General features: G+C 45.1%; 1 protein-coding gene across 3 annotated transcripts in view; it reads left to right on the plus strand.

The window, feature by feature from the left end:
- BRF1 (BRF1 general transcription factor IIIB subunit) overlaps positions 1-20248 on the plus strand; it is a 247175-nt gene that overhangs the window by 111308 nt on the left and 115619 nt on the right. For all 3 annotated transcript variants that reach the window (XM_081934659.1, XM_081934660.1, XM_081934661.1), the window contains one exon: positions 9605-9754. In XM_081934659.1, the coding sequence (XP_081790785.1) occupies positions 9605-9754 (150 nt within the window). The remainder of the gene's footprint in view (positions 1-9604; positions 9755-20248) is intronic.

Genomic DNA, 20248 nt, shown 5'->3' on the forward strand with positions numbered 1-20248 from the left:
GTGTTGGCGGCGGCGGCGTTATTGCTGTTTGCGAGATTGGTATTGGCGCTGGCAGGGTAAAGTTCCGCAGCCATCTTCTTTTGAGGCCCAGGGGCAATATCTCATAGCATGCTGCCCTTTGCTGTTGGCCCGGACGCTCTTTTTGACTTCTTTAAGGTCTCTGGAAGCAGAAGAAAGAAAGTCAAACACTTCATGATCCGTCCATGGAAGCAACCATGGTCCAGGGGCATCAGCGGGAGGGACCCCCCTCCGCGGCCATCGGTCGGGCGCCACTCTCGCTTCCAAAGAATTAAAAAAAACACAACCACCCTTTGAAGGACAGCAAAAAACAAACTACAGCGCCTTGTTTGAAGGATCGGTGCCTAAAGCATCTTTTGTGTTCCGGCTGGTGGCGCAGCGATGATGCTTTAATGACTCATCGCTCACCTGGCGGTGGGGAGGGAAGGACGCTGGGATGGTGCAAGGGCTCTCCGAAGCTCGAGCCGCGGGCAGGACTTGCCCTGATCCCGCTCCGGAAAGTCCGAGGAGCTGTCACGATGCCGATTTTCTTTAAGAGGCGAGAGCAGCCCTCGACCCCGGGGCGATGTAAACTTCTGCCAAGGTTCTTGGTGAGGCTGGAGGACACGCGGAAGGGGAAGCCCGGCTTTCGCCCCTTTTCCGGGCGAAGGGCGAACATCCGCGAAACAACTGTAGATCTCCACTTAGGTTTATTTATTATTATTCCACAATTCAGGTTGCAAGTTCTCCGTCTCCCGAGCGATAAAATCCCAGAGGCCGAGGGACACGAAGGAGAGAGAGGCTTTTTTTCCCCGACCGTTTTTTTTAACGAGCGGAAGTTTTTCCTGTCCCTTTTTTCGCTTTTAAAAGCGAGGCTGGCCAGGCCAAGCTGCAGGAGAGGGAAGCATCCTCTGACGCTGGAGTCCGGGTCCTGGTTCTTCCCAGCGCCGGACTGGGGAGGGGCTTCTTTTTCCCTCGTCTCCTGGCGACGCTGCGTCGTCTCCTGTCTTACCCTACTTCGAAAGTCGGGCAGGAGCCGCGGCTTTGCAGGACCGGGCACCCGTGGCCGTCCGCGTGTGCGCTCCTCACGCGTACGTGCTGTCTCCCCGATGTTGTTAGCACCGCCGCCACCTCTTCCCAATGTTGCTGCTTGCTGCCGCCTCAAATAGTCAGCAGCAGCTCTGCGCGTCATCGGCGGCTGCTCCAATGGCGAAAGGGCACCAGAGGGGAGGGCCGGTCTCTCTCGCTAGACAATATGTCATTCTTCGCTCGCGCTCTCTTGAACCGCCCACACGCCCCCCTTCCTCCCCCCCTCGCGCTTTCCCCTCTCCCATCAATCCAGTCCCCTCCTCCATTTGGGAAATTTACAGGAAACCCAAATTCACTCTCGCTGTTGGATGGAGGAGGGAGATAAATGCACGCGCGAGCACACACGGAAAAGAAAAAGAAAAAAAAAGGGAAAATGCTGCGGCGGAGCAGCAGTTGGGAGTGACGGCCCAACGTAAAAAAAAAAACCTTACACAACCGCCCTTTCCCAAAAGGAGTCGCAGAAACTCTTCCAGAAGTAAATCCCGTTTAGAAAGGGTCGCTATTCCTTCGAGGGGAAGGAATGTTATTACTATTTATTGTCTCAAATTGCTATGCCGGCTCATTCCCTCCTCTCCCTTCCACCTCTTTCGGTTGCTTGGGAAATTCCTCACCCCCCACCCACCCCGGGGGAGATCTCGTCTCAGCTTGCCTCTTGCGGTTGCTCACTCCCATGGCGATGGTGGTGGTGGGGCGTCAATAAAGGCGGCCGGTGTGAATTCTGCTCTTTCGACTTCGATGTCAATTGAGCCAAGGGCGCTTTTAGTTTTGGGACCGTTTGCAAAATAGGGATTGGGATGTGGGGAGAAGAGGTCTTTAGGAAATCGCTGGAGGCAGTCCGCTTTGAGCGCCAGCCATCCTGCAGTTCAAAAAACTCCGCTGCGGCGCCGATCCTAGCATCTCCCCCAGTCTCCCCCCAGTCGCGAACCCGCTCCTGGCAATTTCCCCAGTAGGAAGCAGGTTACCCGGCCGCTCTCTCTCACCAGGCGTCCCTTTGCCCGAACCCAGTCGGGAAAGTTTACACTGCAGGCTCATCCGTGGAGTCAGAAGCCATGATTATGAAAACGGAAAGGCACGGGCAGCATCAGTTAGGCGGGAGGCAGCGCCTCGCCGATCCCAGTTTAGCGCAGCAGTAAAAGGAGCCTTTTCCGTGCGGCCTAGGGAGGGCGCCCATGCTCCTTCTGGCCGTCCCCTCACACAATGCTCCTTTTCAGGCATCTTTTCTGGCTCCGTTTGAACTCCCTCCCCTTTGGGGGGGGGGATCTACCCAAACCAGTGCTTTTTCAAACTTTATCAGCCTGAAAGCAAGGCGGAGTTATCAAAGGTGCCGGCAAAAAATGGAGAGTTTTCGCCCAAATTCTTCGAATGCTGAGCGTTGTGTCTCATTTGGTCCTTAACATCTTGAAACATCTTGAAAACTGATGTGTGTGTGTGTAGATGACTTCAGATCTTAAAATCTTATTCAGAAGAAATAAAACAAAGAACTGTCCAGGAAGTTGCAGCCAAAATAAATGTTATTGTTTTAAGGAAGACTGCAACATTTTTTCCCTACTAGTTATAGCTTTGATGCAAGAAACTTCACAAAGCTGGCTCCCCACAAACATTTTTTTTAAAAAAATACTCAACTCTGCTTCTAATAATTTGTTCCAGAATGCACTCTTACTGACATGGAGCTGACTAGGTTTCACTTATGAATGTCCAAGATTTTCCCTTCTCCAATACTTCAGCATTTCATCTGTCCTCCATGAATTTGCAAAGATCACATAAAGTAGTGTTTCCCAACTTTGGCTATATTAAGATGTGTGGACATCAACTCCCAGAATTCCCCAGGCAGCCATGTTGAAGTCCACACATCTTAATGTTGCTACGTTGACAGACACACAAAGGGGCTCCACGGCCTTCCAAGAAGAGAAGTTAACAAGGGAGCAGACTAGCTTTTCTGATAGTCACTCCTGCATTGATTAAATTCATCCCTCCCTCTCCCCCCAAGTGCATGATCCTAACATTTCTACTCTTTCAGAATGTACTTACAGGTTGTCTCCACTTTCGTTCCTGGCAGGAATGGTATATGACTGTACTCCAAGTATCTTAATTTGAGAAATTCCCAATTCCCTTGCATTCCTTTTTGCCTCAGGATTTCTGCCCAAAGAATCTTGATTAATGCTTCTCCAAGACTTGATATGACTCTCTTGAAAGCTAATGTGTTTATTTTTTTTAGGAACTCTTTGAACTCCAGTATGACATAATAACTTCTTAAAGCTGTAATTGCTTTCATCTCATCAACCCATGCTTTCTTATTGGTTAGAACTAGCTCTGACAGACTCAATATTTTTATTCTTCTGAAAGATGAAACCATCAACAAAATGACTGAGAAACCATGTAGTTCTGGCCCAGTTAGTTTTTATATAGATGCCTGGATAGTTAAAATTTCTTATTATTATTTCTTCCATAAAGTTGAGTAGTTTGTCCAGGATATATTCTAAGATAATGTTTGTAAAATTTATGGGTACATACTCTGAAAACGAAAAATGCTACTGAATTATTGTTTTCAATTTATATACAGAATTGTGCAAATGTTATGGATAGATTAATAAATTAACATTTATTAGATTCAGTCATAAGGGTAATTTTCCTATTATAGATTTTATTCTTAAAAAGTCCCTGTAATTGACATTGATTCCCGATAATTGCACAAAATTATGCGTGATGTTCTCGCAGCAAAAATACCATCTAGAATCTTTTTTATTTGAGGCTCTGGGATAATTCACATGAATAAGTGATTTGCTGCTATCCTGGTGGTCTCCCATCCAAGAACTAAATCATCCAACCTGTTCAATTCTGTCAAGGTCAGCTAGCTGTATGTTTCTGGATTAGGGCGAACAACAAAACTTGAACTGCTTGTCTTGTTACATTATAGACCACCAATTTGTCCCTGACCTTCTTGCAGAAGGCAAAATTATAAAAATGAGTGAGTCGTGGAAGAGGAAAAATTCCCTCCGCATAGTTCTGTCCCCAAACTAGTATTTTCCACAAAGGAAGGAAGCATTTATTTTTGTTTTGCTCTGCAAGGAGGAAGAAGTGTTATTCTGTGCAGGAGAATGCATTTTGTGTTCTCATTTGCATGAAGAAAGGCCCTTCACACAGAAAGAATGAAAACAAGTTTGAAGGCACAGTCCAACTCATGCTTCTAGAGATCTGGGGATCAGCCCTCTTAAGGGTTTTCTGTACCAGATTTATGCAGTTGGAAACTGTCTATTTCTTGTTGTATCTGAACAGCCTTAGTGTTACATAACAGTCCTTTGTATATCACTGACTCTCTCTCTTTGTAAGAATGTTTACCTTCCTCTTCACCCAGATTCCCATCGCAGCTAAGAAATATAAATGGAGCAACAGGATTTTCTCTCAGAGACAAGCTTCTGGCATTACCATTTGGCTTGCTAATTAACACACATATTATGCAAAAAATGTACAGGATTTGTTTTTAATCCGAATGCTAACTTTTTCCTAAACAGGTTAGCTTATAGTATTTGATTTAGTATCTATAATATATAGCTAACCATCATAGTTAACTGAATGTTTGAATTTCCCCTAAAATATTAATGGAAGCAACTTTCCTAGTTAATAATTATTTAGTTTTTTTTTTTTTTAAATGTACTGCTTCTGGTTGTCTGAAAATTTGTATGTTATGTAGGTGATCATGCATATGCATAGTCTTTCTGAACACATGAAAATAAAAAAATAATACATAACAATGTTGTTGCTTAGCAGTGATTATTTAAGTTTAATTAATTATAAATCAATTTAAGACAAAGCCCTTTCTTTAGTTATGGAATTGCTCAACAGGGCATCAGCTAAGGACATGGGCTTGAATTTAATAGTCAACAATTGACATCAGAGGAAATGAGAAACTGGTATCTCTAGTGAAAAACTGGAGAACATAGAACAAAGCTTGATCATTTGATTTGAGTTAGTTTCCCAAAAGACCTATCTTTTTTAAAGTGGCACTGAGAAGAGCCAATGGGATTTTTTTCAATTGGACAATTGCTCAACCTCATACTGCACTGCTCAATACAAGAAATTGTTTACCTACATGAAACCTGAAAGCTTAAAATCTGAGCAAAATTTTATTTTTATTCTAATTTTATTGTGCGCCTCTAATAGTAGCTAACAGAAGACAACTAAGTAATTAGCTAGTTACTAGGAAGTAATTAACTTCCTAGTAAGTAACAGAAGACCACGAAGTCTATTAAATATATCCTTGATTTATGACCACAATTGAATCCAAAATTTCCATTGGTAAGCAAGATAGTTGTTAAGTGAGTTTTGCCCCATTTTACAATATTTTGTCATGGTTGATAAGTGAATCACATGGTCATTAAGCAAATCTGGTTTCCCTCTTGGTTTACTGTGAAGATTACAAATGGTAAGCACATGACCCTGTAACAGTTGTCAGTTGTCAAGTGCCCAAATTTTGATTACATGACCATGGGGATGCTACAACAGTTGTAAGTATGAAAACTGGTCATAAATCAGTTTTTTCAGTGCTGTTGTAATGTGAAATGGTCATTAAATGAATGGTTGTGATTGGAGGACTATTTGTAGTCTATCTAGAGCTTTTGGGCTGTAGAACATGAAATTATTATATATCCAACAACAGCTATTATGGTGTTGGCCTTCATTCACATCAAATTCTTGGCAAAAACCTAGGCTGTTATGTATCTGAGTAGTATTTGTGCAGATTCAAGTAGTGTGGCATTTTGTAATGGACAGATGGAAATTTTTGTTAATGCACAGATTTTGTAGTCCACGGCTTTTCAGTATGGTACCCAGAGTACCAATAAACACTGGGGCCACCATTCCAGTTTATGCCATGATCGTTTAACTTTGATTTTCAGAACTTGATATTTTGTGATTTTCTCCAATTTTTTGTCTTCTGTTTTATTCTCTCCTTGTATTGCCACATTAATTATCCAAACTTCCTTCTTTCCAACCACAGTTAAGTCAGGTGTATTCATGCAAAGACTTTTATGAGTTTTTATTGAGAAACCCCATAATAGTTTAACATGTTCTTTTTCAACTACTTCTTACCTAGTTTTCATTACTGGCACATGATAATTTTTACATATTTTTAAAGATAATTTTTACTATTTTAGCAGATGTCTTACCGTATTTGTCAATGACTGAATTTTGATTTCTGATTTCCCATAAAGGTTTAGATATCTCATAGAAAGCAAACATGCATTTTATTAGCATTTTTACTGTTTAGTAGCCAAAATTTGTTTTCTTCAAAATTACTGAAAGTGGGATCATAGCAATGACAAATGATAAGGGTGATAATGAGTTTCCCTGGAAGATAACTCTCCTAACATTGACAAGCCCATAGTTTTCATTTCCAACCACCTGCCTTCTATTATTTCATTATTTTTTTCCTGTAAATATTCAGATGTTTTTACTGACACTAGTTGTTTCCAAAAATTTGATGATACAGCTATGCAGTTATGAATCAAACTCCTTTTATAATCAATTTAAATCATATGTAAATTTCTTTTTCAGTTTTCATAATTCTCCAAAACCATTTTCTTAATCGGCACTTGATCTTTTGTCCCGCTGCTTTTCCTTTTATTGCCTTTGTGTTTAACTGGAAGGGTATTTTTCTTCCAAATAATCTTGGGAGCTATATGCTATTATTCCTGTAAGTAATTGAAACATTGTAGGCAAGCATGTCCTTGGTTTATAGTTTCCTGATGTTTTTTCTTTCACCTTTTTTTTCCACTCTCATAAGTTTTGCCAGGTAGTAATCAGTTGCTGATATCTTCTTTATGCAATAGTTCATTATGTTATTTAGTTATAATTAGATGCAAGATAGTCCGATATTTGAGCCAAAAGCCATTGTTCAGTTCCAGGAGATTATCCAGTTTCAATCCTTTTCACTTGACTTTTCTGTTGTTATTATTAGGTCTTCTGTTTGATTTTTACTAAATTCATCTTCAACTTTTTTTTATCCAGCCAGGATTGGAAGGCTATGGTGGTAGAATAGGAGGGTCCTCCTAAAATCCACTTTCATTTCTACAGTTTTAAGTGTGTTCCGCTCCAGATTGTTCTGGCTGCACCACAGGGCCAGTTGTTCAATCTCACCATCTCAAATGAGACTACTGAAAAGGACTTTGCTATATCTCTTTTTTCCACTATTACCTCATCTGATTTATTTGCAACTATTTTAGCCCTATCCATACCCTATGCCATGTTACTACATGCTTGTTTTGCAGTGAGAAATTAATGTCTGAAATGCTGATAACCTATTTTCTCTTCTGCTTCATACTTTGACTCTTAGGTGGTAGTTCTTAGTTTAGTCATTGTGTGCTAGCCTGCATTGTTTTGGCAGATGGGCAGTATAAATTATTTTTAGATGGCATTTTAACATTATGATTCAAATACATTATCTTAGGATTGTAAAATGGCTTAATTCCAAAGTGAAATTATAATAGCTTTAGCTATTTATGATGTGAAACTAAAGCTCAAGCACCCTTCCCCCAATAATATATGACATCTATGTGAGAGGACCCTTTGATATTGAAAACTGGCAGTGTTCCTCAGTGAAAAACTATGGAAACCATGATGGTTTCCTGTCATTTCATAATCATAGCCAAAGCTGTGTTCTGGTAACCTTGATAGCTTCTTCTATCTTCTGGAATATATTTCAATGTCTTGCTTATTGAATACAATTGTTATGATAGGGAATAATCATTATTTGTTATGCAAGTAATACACTTAAAATTTGTTCTGCTTTTCTGTAATATTGAGAAACAATTTTAGATTGGAGCCTTGCTGTTAAGTGCATAGCAATGCAGCATAAAATCCTTTAAATTACAGGTAGCAGCTATATAGTTTAGGTAGACATTGATTGCACTGTATCTGCAAATCATTCAGGAGACAGTAATCCATATAATCAAAATGGAGCAGTACCCTATATAAAGTTGTATCTTTGAAATAAATCATCCATTGCATTTAAAATTGTCTTCAAATATTTCTGGTTTCAGGGACTAGAAATCAGTTAACAATAGTGCTAATTTCATGGCATTATAGATATACTTGTTAGTATAGAAGAACTCTCAACCAATTTGACTTTTTTATGAAGGCTTAAGTTGATCTTTGGAAGTTATTCTTTTGGCTTGGTTCTGTTGATTACTTTAAATTAATCTTCAGTAAAGAGGGAGATATGAAAGCAGAATTAGTCTGTATGTTAATAATTGGAGCTGGCTGAAACTTTCCTCTATATACAATGGCTTTAGAGATGAGAAATTTAATACCGTACTTCTGTAGAAGCAAAATAATTTTATCTGTTAATGTAGAAATTTTAACTAATGTGATATCTTCAAAGAAGTCTCAAGTAATATTAAATTGCATATGGGATGATTTTCCTCTTGCTTGTCATCCTTCTGGATGAGGATGTTAATCATCATTATTAGTCTCCTCATCCAGGTGCTTCCGAGGCATGTTTGGGATTACAATTCCCAATTTTTCATGCTACCATAATTTTACAGTATAGTTCTGTAGGCATAGCGAGCTTTGGTCTCAACACATTTGGACCAGGAATGGTGTTGATAAGTCTGTGTGATTGTTCATATTATTCATTGCTACAGTTGCTGCATTGATCTATGACAGATCTTAGATTTGGAAATATGGAATCAATTAATAATTTTAGGGATTACCCTTAAGGGCTATCAACATTGATTGATTGGACCTACACTATTTATTCTATACTTCATAGTTTATGTCAAAATATATATTTGAATATCTCAAGTTTGATAGGTCTTTTTAAAATCATGTGTCACAATGTATTCTACTTGGTTTGCAAATTTAAAATATGCAGCCTTTTTTCTAGCTAGTACTAATTCCTCCACTGCTGTTCTGTATTGCAAGAATATCCAGGATTGACTTGACTAACGGCAATACAGCATTTGTATCTATTTCTACTGAAGCTTCAAAAAAGGTGGTCAGTTTTAAACAGACAATGAATAAAAAGGAACACGCGAAACACCTCTCCTTGATTTTTCTTGATCCAAAGCAGTCACCTTCTACAGTTCATTTTTAAAAGAGAGGTTGCTTTGTGTGTGTGTGTCTCATGTGACATTTGGTATCTTTCAGTTCACTGAAAGCTGTTTGTTGTCTGATACGTCCTAATGAAAGGGGTGGTGAATTTTGAATAATGCCCATTTTCCCAGTAGTCCTTGTATATCTGATTGGAGCAATGGGAAAAATGGTGCTGAGAGTTCCAGAGGGAAGAGACAATCAGCAAAACATCACCTTCCATTAGTAGAGGTTTCTGCCAGAACAAAGACCTTCCACAAGCACAACAATTCTTTTTGTTCCTGATAGTAAATACAATCTCATGTCTACAGCTGGAGAAACAATAGGACAGTGAAGTCTTTTTTGTAAGTCGAGTAAATCTGAGAAGTCTCTGGATAAAAGAGGAAAAGTTATGGTTGGCAATAACAAACTTTTTTCCTCTTGCTTTGGGCAGATCCGTGTTTATATATTCCTCGTTTTGCACACATGCTCGAGTTTGGTGATAAGAACCATGAAGTCTCCATGACAGCTTTAAGGCTCCTGCAGCAGATGAAGAGAGACTGGATGCACACTGGTCGACGGCCATCAGGGCTTTGTGGTGCAGGTATTGCAGAACTCGTGAATTTGAGTGTGTGGAGTGGCAACAGCTAGTGGCAAAGAAATGTGTTATGTATATTTCATTTTGCAAGAAGCAGTTGCATATGTTCACCCTTAGAATGTCGTGCTTTTAGGCAAATCTGTACATACAAGTTTAATGTCAAGATAAATCGGGTTAGATATGAACTTTAGGAACTAATCTAACCCTTGGCCATAAACCAGAGTATCACAGAGGTCATACTATTCCACAAGCAGAAAATGTAGATTATCCATAAGGCATTGTATAAAAATTGTATAAAAGAACATGAAAACAGTGGATTACACTGAACCTAAATCTTATGGTTTAACTGAATAACAGATAGTTTAAGAACCCTAATTATATTTAGCAATATCTTGGTATAAATATATTAAGGTTGAATTTATTAAATTTGTTTGCTGCCCATGCCATGGTTAGGGCAAGTAGGTCAAGCTACAGTACTTTCATGGCCTACATATAAGAATTTTTTAGAACCAAAGTATATACTACAGGCAAATCCATGGGAAAAAGCCTAAGTCAGACTTTCCTAAGGAAAAAATACTTTGGGAAGAGAATTCAATTGGTTGAATTGAGAATTCAGTTCAAAGGGAAAAGTGACTTACAGGGGGCACTTGGAACACAGAAGATATAACTAGAAGAAGTATTGTGCTACACTTCCATTTTTCTGTTATTTTGCACATGACATCTGCTACAGTGGAGAGAACGACTGAATATGTTGGACAACTCTGGCAGAACTGTTGAGAGATTTGTTACATCAGACTCTTCTCCTTCAAACTAATTACCACAACAGACCACTTTAAGAACTTATCCCTGATTCTACTTTTTTCCTCTCTACCTCTTATTTATTTCTTTTGATTATAAGCTTGTGGGTCGTGGTCCTGTCTTGTTTGACACAGGTATTAAGTTAAGCTATTACAGGTAGCTCTCGCTTATGACCATTTGCTCATAAACAGCTTGAAGTTACAACAGTGCTAAAAAAAATGGAATTAAGGCCCGTGACTGAAGTTATATCTATTGCAGCACTCCCCCTCACGTTCACATGAACAAAATTTGGATATGTGGCAGCCAGCCTGCATTCTGGATCACAGAGGCATTGCAACTTCTCCCACCTGCCTATCTCTCTCCCCACTCTCCATTTATACCTTTTTGGCCCCCTGCTTTTCTGTGCTCTGCCGCCCCAGCTTATCCTTGCTTTTTCTTGCTCCCACTGCTGATGAGGCATTCATGACCTGGTCTTTCATGCCAACAAGCCCCACTGTGAAGCCAGCAAAAGCAATCTGGTAAAAGCAAATCCTTTTGCATAAAGCCAGCAAAAACAATGCGCCATGCTGCTGTGCTGGACTTCCTTCTGTACCACAAGAAGCAGAAGCAAGGAAGAAACAGCTATAGATCTGCAGCACGCCAGGAAACCCACCCCAACCCGACTCAGCCCACCAGTATGGTGCAAATGGGCTTGCTTTTGTCAACTGCGCACAAAGGGGCTTCCTTTTGCTGGCTTTGGGACAAGAGACAAAGTAGGCATGCCTCCCTCATCAGCAGTGAGAATAAGAAAATGGGGAGGATAAGTTGAAGTGCAGAATGGTGAGAGTGCTGTGTGATTGCTGCTTCCTGGGGCATGGTAATAGTCATGGTAAATAGCCATGCGAATTTGGGGCTGCTTGCTGTCTGTCTGTCTGTCTGTCTGTCTGTCTGTATGTATGTACGTATGTACGTATGTACGTATGTACGTATGTACGTATGTACGTATGTACGTACGTACGTCTGTCTGTCTGTCTGTCTGTCCGTGTGTGTGTATTGTGTCACAACCCCTGGTATGCCCAAATATGGGAGGGAGCATACTGCTTCCCTTTTTCTGTCTTTTCGCTCACTCTAGGAGCCATCCAGGCAGAAAGCCATTTTTTTATGTTGCCTTTGTTACATTTGTGTTGCATTTGTGCGGATAAATAAATAAAGGGAGACTGGTATAGATCTATTTATTTCAAGCTATTTAGCTCTCATCAGCTAGCCATACCCTTACTGGGAATCGAACCTGGGGTGTATTACATATCAGGCAGTTGTGTTAGCCACTAAGCCACAGGCTCTCCTCCTTTATCAGCTAAGACAGGGAAATAGGTATGTATTGTGTCACAACCCCTGGTATGCCCAAATATGGGAGGGATACTGCTTCCCTTTGTCTGTCTTTTGGCTCACCCTAGGAGTTTTTATGTTGCCTTTGTTACATTTGGCTAACTGGTGAGAGCTAAATAGCTTGAAATAGATCTATACTAGTCTCCCTTTATTTATTTCTCACACAAATGCTATATACTTTATTTGTCATGTACATTTACACATACAACGAAATTCACGTAACACCCAGAGACCAGTCGCAACACCCATAACAATCCCCAAAACACACACACACACAACAAAAAGAAAAAAGAAAACCCTCCGCCCCTGAACCACCCAAACATCCACATAACAGACCAAGTAGTGCTGTCCAATAGTTCACTGATGGTGACCCTTTAGTTCATTGTTGAGTGCAATTATAGCTCTGGGATAAAAACTATTCAGAAGATGTGGTCCTAGTTTGAATTGTTCTGTATATTCTGCCAGAAGGCAACAGTCTAAAAAGATTGTGAGCAGGATGGGAAGAATCTCTGAGGATGTTATGCAACTTCTTCAAACAGCGAGATGTGAAGATGTTGTCCAGGGCTGGTAGCTGGAGCCCGATGATATTCTGGGAAGATTTAATGATTCTCTGTAGAGCTTTTTTGTCTGCTGCAGAGCAGCTCCCATACCATGCAAGAATACTGTATGTCAGGACACTCTCAATGGTGCTGTGATAGTAGGACAGAAGTAGATGCTGAGATAGATTTATCTTCCTTAGCATTCTCAGGAAGTACAGCCTCTTCTGTGCCTTCTTCACAAGCATGTTAGCATTCATGTTCCATGAGAGATCCTCTGAGATATAAATGCCCAGAAATTTAAAGCTACCAACCCTCTCCACCTCCTCGACATTTATGTACAATGGTAAATGTACATCTCTCTTCTTCCTGAAGTCAATTATAAGTTCTTTAGTTTTTTTGGTGTTAAGTGTAAGATTATTTTCTTTACACCACATTTTCAGCCCTTGTACTTCCTTCCTATAAGCAGACTCGCTGTTCCTATCAATGAGCCCCACCACTGTTGTGTCATCCGTAAATTTAATAATTGTGTTGGTATTACTGTGTTTCCTTGAAAATAAGACAGGGTCTTATTTTCTTTTTACACACAAAATATGGCTTGGGCCTTATTATGAAGGGAGGGTTTATTGTTTTGGGGTTGCCGGGCAGCTGCTCTCTTGCGAGTGGGTTCCCAAAGAGCTGGGCACAGCCTCATGGGCAAATGGCTGTGTTGCGCTGTCGCAGCAGCACAACACAGCAGCCATGAAGCGACCACACTCATTAGCAGCCACCTGGCAAACCTCCTTTCCAGCCGGGCACAGCGCCATTCACTGACCTAGGGGTATCAGCAAGCTGCATGAGCGCCTGTTCGCTGCCAACCCGCAGGAACCGGGAGGAGGCAAAGGTGATTGCATTGCTTAGCGCCTTTGGGATACTGCTAGGTTGGTGAACGGCTCTGTGCCCAGCTGAAGAGGGGGTTGCCGGACAGCTGCTCTCAAAGAGCCGGGCACAGCCTCATGGGTGAATGGCTGCTTTGCTCTGTTGCAGCAGCGCAGCGCAGCAGCCATGAAGCGACCACACTCATGAACAGCCACCCGGCAAACCCCCTTTCCAGCTAGGCACAGCGCCATTCACTGACCTAGGGATATCGCCAAGCCACATAAGTGGCTGTTCGCCGCTGCCTGGCTCCCGCGACTTGGTGCCTTCGAAATGGCAGTGAATGGCACTCTGCACAGCTGGAGGGGGGGTTGCGTGAGCGGCTGTTCCATAGAGCGTATGCCCAGAGTGGCCACTGCCTGAAGACTCAGTTTGGAAGCCGCAAAATAAGCCTTGCAGCGGCGGCGGCAGCAGAGGTACCCTGGCTCTGCGGAGAGAGCTGGGCCAGGGCATCGTGAGGCTGGCAGGCGCGTGAGCGACAGTGGAACAGCCGCTCACGCACCCCCTTCCAGCCGTGCAGAGCACCATTCACTGCCATTTCGAAGGCACCAAGCTGTAAGAGCCGGGCTTTGGGATACCGCTAGGTTGGTGAGCGGCACTCTGCCTGGCCGGAGGTGGGGGGTTGTCCAGGGGGCTTATTTGTGGGGGAGGGCTTATATTTTTGCCCACCAGACAAATGTTGCATGGCCTTATTATCAGGACATGTCGTAATTTCGGGGAAACACGGTATACAATGGGGCACAGTCACGTGTGTACAAAGAATAGAGGAAGGTGCTTAGTACACAACCCTGGGGGGCTCCTGTGCTTAATATCTGAGTAGAAGAATGGTGACATCCCATCCTTGCTGACTGTGGCCTATCTGTCAGAAAATCCTTTATCCACAAACAAATCCTCTGATTTATACCCAAATTGGACATTTTAAGAAACAACCTGTTGAGTAGAATGGTATTAAAGGCAGAGCTATAATCCACAAATAGCAACCTTACATATGTTTCCTGTTGTTCCAAATGGTTTAATACAGTATGGACAACAATAAACATAGCATCATCAGTTGATCTATTTCTCCTATATGCAAATTGGTATGGATCCAAAGTAGATGGAAGACTAGCCTTAATATAGTTCAACACCAGTCTCTCAAAACATTTCATGACAACAGATGTTAAAGCTATTGGTCTATAATCATTAAGAGATACCATTACTGTCTGCTTAGGGACTGACACTATAATGGATGTCTTCAGGCAGGTAGGGATAGAGCACTGCAACAGGGATAGATTGAAAATATCTGTGAACACTCCAGCTAGCTCTGCAGCGCAGTCCCTAGCAACTCGTCCCGTGATTCCATCAGGCCCAGCTGCCTTCCAGATGTTGACATTCTGGAAAGCGTGTCTCACATCAGAGATCTGCAGTAGAAGTGGTTGTCTATCGATGGTAGGTGTTAGTAGTGTACTATCAGTGGTAGATGCTGGAATGATGGTCGTTCCTGTTTCCACCTCAAAACGGCTGAAAAATTGATTTAGCTGTTCCGCCAAAGAGACATTACTGCTAGACAAACTATTTTTATTGCTCTGCCCCGTGATTTGTCGCAGACCTTGCCATATCTGATGAGAGTCCGAGTTCTCAAAAAGAGGTTCAATACTCCGACTGTACGTAGCTTTAGTATCCTTGATGCCCTTTTTCAATTTAGCTCTCGCCTCGCTATACCGTAGCGCAGGGGTGGGGAACTGTGGCTCTTTTGCGACTTGTGGACTTCAACTCCCAGAATTCCAGAACCAACATAGCTGCCTCAGGAATTCTGGGAGTTGAAGTCCACAAGTCGCAAAAGAGCCACAGTTCCCCACCCCTGCCGTAGCGCATCACCAGAGTGGAAAGCAGCATTCCTAGCTCTTAATAAAAGACACACGTCTTTATTTATCCAGGGCTTATTGTTAGAGAACACTCGTACTTGTCTGGTGGTAGTAACAACATCAATGCAGCTTTTGATATAAAACAGTACTGTTGAAGTGTAAATATCAATATTGTCTTCCTCAAACAATGCCCAATCAGTGCTCCTAAAGCAATGAAGTTGCTCCGATGCACCCTCTGGCCACACTTATATTTTCTCTAATCGATGGTCTAATTCTGTTGACAAGAGGTCTGTATGATGGGATTAAGAACAAAGATATATGATCTGACTGTCCCAGGTGGGGTAAAGGCATAGCCCTGTATCCATGCATGATGTTACTATATACCTGATCCAAGTTATTTTTCCCTCTGGTGGGACACTACGTACTGATAGAATTTAGGGAGGACAGACTTTAAATTGGCTTGGTTGAGATCTCCTGCAACCACCAGCACTCCATCTGGGTAGGCCTGTTGCAGTTTGCTAATAGCAGTTAACAGGTGACTCATGGCTGTAGTCATATTAGCATCAGGAGGTATATACTGCAGTTATTATTACAATATTAAATGTTGAGTACTGAGGAGCCTGGCCAGCAGAGGGCGTTCGGAGGAAGCTCTCTGATTGGCCAAGGCGCGCGCTCCAGCCGGCGGGAGAATTCAAGGTTCCCTATTGGTTCTACCGGCTGACAGCTGTAAGTATAAATAGCTGTCAGCCGGCTCGCGTTTTGTCCGTTGTCAGTAGCCTGTTCTTAATAAACCTCGTTGAACTGACCGCTGCCTCAGTCTCCTCACTACAGATCCAACACTGGCGACGAGGACGGGCGACACGGACCCCTTCATTGTGCCACCAATGGCTACCTCCGCCGCTTTTTCGCCTTTCAGGCCAGAGGCTGAGGCTTGGGAAGCGTTTCTAGAGAGGTTTGACTGCTTCCTCATAGCCCATGACCTCATCAATCTCTCTCAGGAGAGGAAACGCGGCATCTTCCTAAACTATTGTGGCGCGGAAATGTTCGCCACTGCTAGGGCTCTGGCTGCTCCAGAACCAGCAAACTCGCTGCCGTGGGAAGACCTGATGACTCGCCTCAAACATCACTACGAGCCCGCCCCATCTCGTTTCGCCCGGCGACAGTACTTTCGACGATGTATACAGAAGGAGGGCCAAACCATTGCCCAGTACGTCGCTGCTCTTCGGGCTGAGGCGAGTCTGTGCGAGTTCAGCGACCTAGAAGACGCGCTGCTGGAGCAGTTCATCTATGGTCTCCGCGATGTAAAACTACATCGCCGCATTCTCGCACGACCAGAATTGACTCTAAAAATAGCAGTCGATGATGCCAGAGCCTATGAGATGGCTGACCAGTCCACCCCAGATTTCAGCCACCTCAGCCAGCACCCTCACGCTGCCTACATACCGCCTTCTCCGTACGCACCTTCCACCGCCTCATTCGCACACTCCACGGCATCCGCCTTCCAAAATGAGGTCGATCAGACAGCCAACCGCCTCCAGTCCCTCGCCACCAGAGACGGACGTCAATGCCTGAGTTGTGGCGGCCGCCACCAACGCTCTCAATGCCGATTCCGTCAAGCCCTGTGCCACAATTGCGGCCGCAAGGGCCATCTGGCTGCCGTTTGCCGCTCCGCGCTTCCTGACAGAAGGCCAGCGCACCAACCTCCTAACACTCCCCGTACTCCAGTCAATGTATCTGGCCGCCGCCAAAATTCCCTCACCGTTGGCGATCCGGCCACTGCTTTTCCTGAATGGCTGGTGGACTCGGCCTCTTCCTCTGCGGAGGGCCGAGGTAAGCTGTACCTCCCAATAACTTTAGAGGGGGTGACAACCTCCATGGAGGTAGACACGGGCTCAGCTAGGTCTATCATGTCATGGGACACGCTTCACTATTTGCTACCTAACATACGGCGCTCAAGCCTATTGCCCCCAGACTGTAGACTGCGGGACTATCAGGGGCACTCCATTGAATTGCTAGGTTATGGCAGATTTAATGTGACCTATGGTTCCCGCCACGCCAGGCTTCCGCTCCTCATCGTAAAAAACCCGCTATCCTCTTTGCTCGGCCTAGATTGGTTTAGGGCACTAGGGCTTTCTATAGCGGGGGTGCATTCCTTACTTCCCTCTCCTCTTCCCTCTTCTACTTCTCTCTCTTCCCTCCTAACTGAGTTCGCTGACGTCTTCAGCCCCTCCCTGGGTTGCTATACAGGTTCCCCCATTTCCCTAAACCTTGACCCTTCCATAGCTCCCATCCGATTGAAGGCTCGCCGTCTGCCGCTTGCCCTTCGAGCCAAGGTAGACGCGGAGATAGACAAGCTTCTCCGCCAAGGCATACTGGAACCCGTGGATTTTTCTCCATGGGAAACACCGATAGTGGTTCCTCTTAAGTCCGACGGATCCGTGAGGATCTGCGCGGACTTTAAATCCACATTAAATAAAGCCCTGCAAGCGCACCCCTATCCTGTGCCCGTGGTGCAGCATGTTCTGCACACTCTAGGCAATGGGCGCATTTTCGCAAAATTAGACCTCGCGCAGGCGTATCAACAACTGCCCGTGGACGAGACCACCGCGCTTGCGCAAACAATAGTGACTCACCGCGGGGCTTTCAAATGTCGAAGGCTGCAATTTGGCGTCAGTGTGGCCCCGGGAATTTTCCAAGGCTTAATGGAGCGCCTGCTCCATGCCATTCCCGGGGTCACCCCATACTTCGATGACGTTTTGATTGCAGCCCCCGACACGGCGAGCCTCGTTCACACGCTGCGCGTTGTCCTACAGCGCTTCCGCGCTGCGGGACTCCATTTAAAGGCCGAAAAATGCCACCTGGGGGGTCCTGCTGTAACCTTCCTAGGTTACCGCATCGATGCCGCGGGCATCCACCCCGACCCTGATAAACTTAATGCCATCCTAGCTGCCCCCCCACCCCAATCTAAAGCTGAGCTCCAAGCTTTCCTGGGGCTTCTAAATTTTTACGCTTCATTCATTCCCCACAAAGCTTCCCTGGCCGAACCCCTTCACCGCCTATTGGACTCCAAGGCTCCTTGGAGCTGGAGCAGCCGCGAAGCGCAGGCGCTCGCGGCTGTCAAACATTCCCTCACTACTCCTCCAGTCCTAGCCCAGTATGATGAGTCCCTTCCACTAACTTTAGTTTGTGACGCCTCTCCCTTTGGAGTGGGCGCTGTGCTTAGCCATTCCTTCCCTGATGGCTCGGAACGTCCCATAGCGTTTTACTCCCGCACCTTATCAAGGCCTGAGCGAAATTACAGCCAGCTTGATAAGGAGGCGCTGGCTGCCGTTGCGGGAGTAAAGCGCTTCCATCACTACCTGTACGGGCGTCCCTTCTCCCTCATTACAGATCACAAGCCACTCCTAGGCATCATTGCCGGGGATCGCCCCACTCCGCCCATCCTCTCCCCGCGCATGTTACGATGGCTAGAATTCCTTTCTGCCTATTCGTACACTCTTACATATCGCCCCGGCGGCCATATAGCCCACGCAGACGCTTTGAGCCGCTGCCCCTTGCCAGTGCCCATTCGTGACCCGGCCCCTACTGTTAAGGTCTGCCTCATTGATGACCTGTCCCTTCCTATGTCCGTTTCGGACATAGCTGCAGCGTCTGCGACCGATCCTGTCATTATCCGAGTTATGGCCGCCGTAACTCGAGGATGGGTGGCTTACTCTACAGACCCCCTCCTCCTGCCCTTCTTCCGACGCCGTTGCGAACTTTCAGTGGTGCAGGATTGCCTCCTCTGGGGCTCCCGCGTCGTTATTCCCTCTTCCTTGCGCGCCTCTGTGCTGTCTCGCCTCCATGACGGCCACCCAGGCATTGTCCGAATGAAGGCCCTTGGCCGCGGATATGTCTGGTGGCCGTCTATGGATGCAGACATCGCTTCCTACGTCCAAAGTTGTTCTGCCTGCCAGCGGGTGCAGGCTGCCCCCCCCACCGCTCCTCCCCGCGAGTGGGAACAACCTATGGGCCCCTGGAGTCGATTGCATATCGATTTCATGGGTCCCATCGAGGGACACTCCTTTCTAGTTGTGGTAGATGCATGGTCTAAATGGGTTGAGCTATTTCCCATGACCACTACCACGTCCGCGGCCACTATCCGCGTTCTCAACTCGCTCTTCACAACCCATGGGCTGCCCGATGTTATCGTTTCCGATAACGGGCCCCAATTCGCCTCCTCTGAATTTCTTTCTTTTCTCTCCTCCCTGGGCATCCGCCATGCCCCAATATCACCATATCACCCGGCCAGCAATGGCCTGGCGGAACGTGCGGTCCGTTCTGCAAAAGATGCCTTTGCCCGTATGGCAGCACTACCCTGGCCGGACCGCATTCACACGTATCTCCGCACCCAACACACCACCCCTTGTGCCTCTACGGGTAAAGCCCCCTCCGAGCTACTCATGGGTCGCCGCCTCAGGTCTACTTTAGACCGCTTGCATCCCCTCTGTTCTTCCCCCCCCTTTCACCCTTCCACCTCCCCGAGATCCTTTCTAGTGGGGGAGGAAGTTTTCGCCCGGAATTATGCGGGGGAACCCAAATGGGTGCCTGGAAAGATCTCAGACGTAACGGGGCCCTGCTCTTACAGGGTCCTCCTCAACGATGGGAGATCTTGGAGGCGCCATGTAGACCTGTTGCGGCGACGACCGGCAGAAGTTCCCGGAATTGCAACCTGCGGACAGAAACAGCCAGGCCCTAACAACGCCGCCTGCCGGCCCAACAGCACAGAAAACTCTAGCTCCGAGTCGGCGCACGTTGCCCCCGGTGCGTTTGGTTCCTTACCTGTTCTGACGCATCCATCTCCTAGGGTTGGGCCTGTCGCGGCCGCTCCTCCAGGGCCTCGTCACTCGGGCGGGGCCGACACTCCTTCCTCTTCGAACGCCACTCCAACTATGCCAAGGCGTTCCCAGCGCGTGCGCAGACGACCAAGATATTTGGAAGATTACGCATGCGCAATCCGGGGGAAAGGGGTGTTGAGTACTGAGGAGCCTGGCCAGCAGAGG

The sequence above is a fragment of the Natrix helvetica genome, assembly GCF_964273705.1.
Source record: "Natrix helvetica genome assembly, chromosome: 1".
NCBI lineage: Eukaryota > Metazoa > Chordata > Lepidosauria > Squamata > Natricidae > Natrix > Natrix helvetica.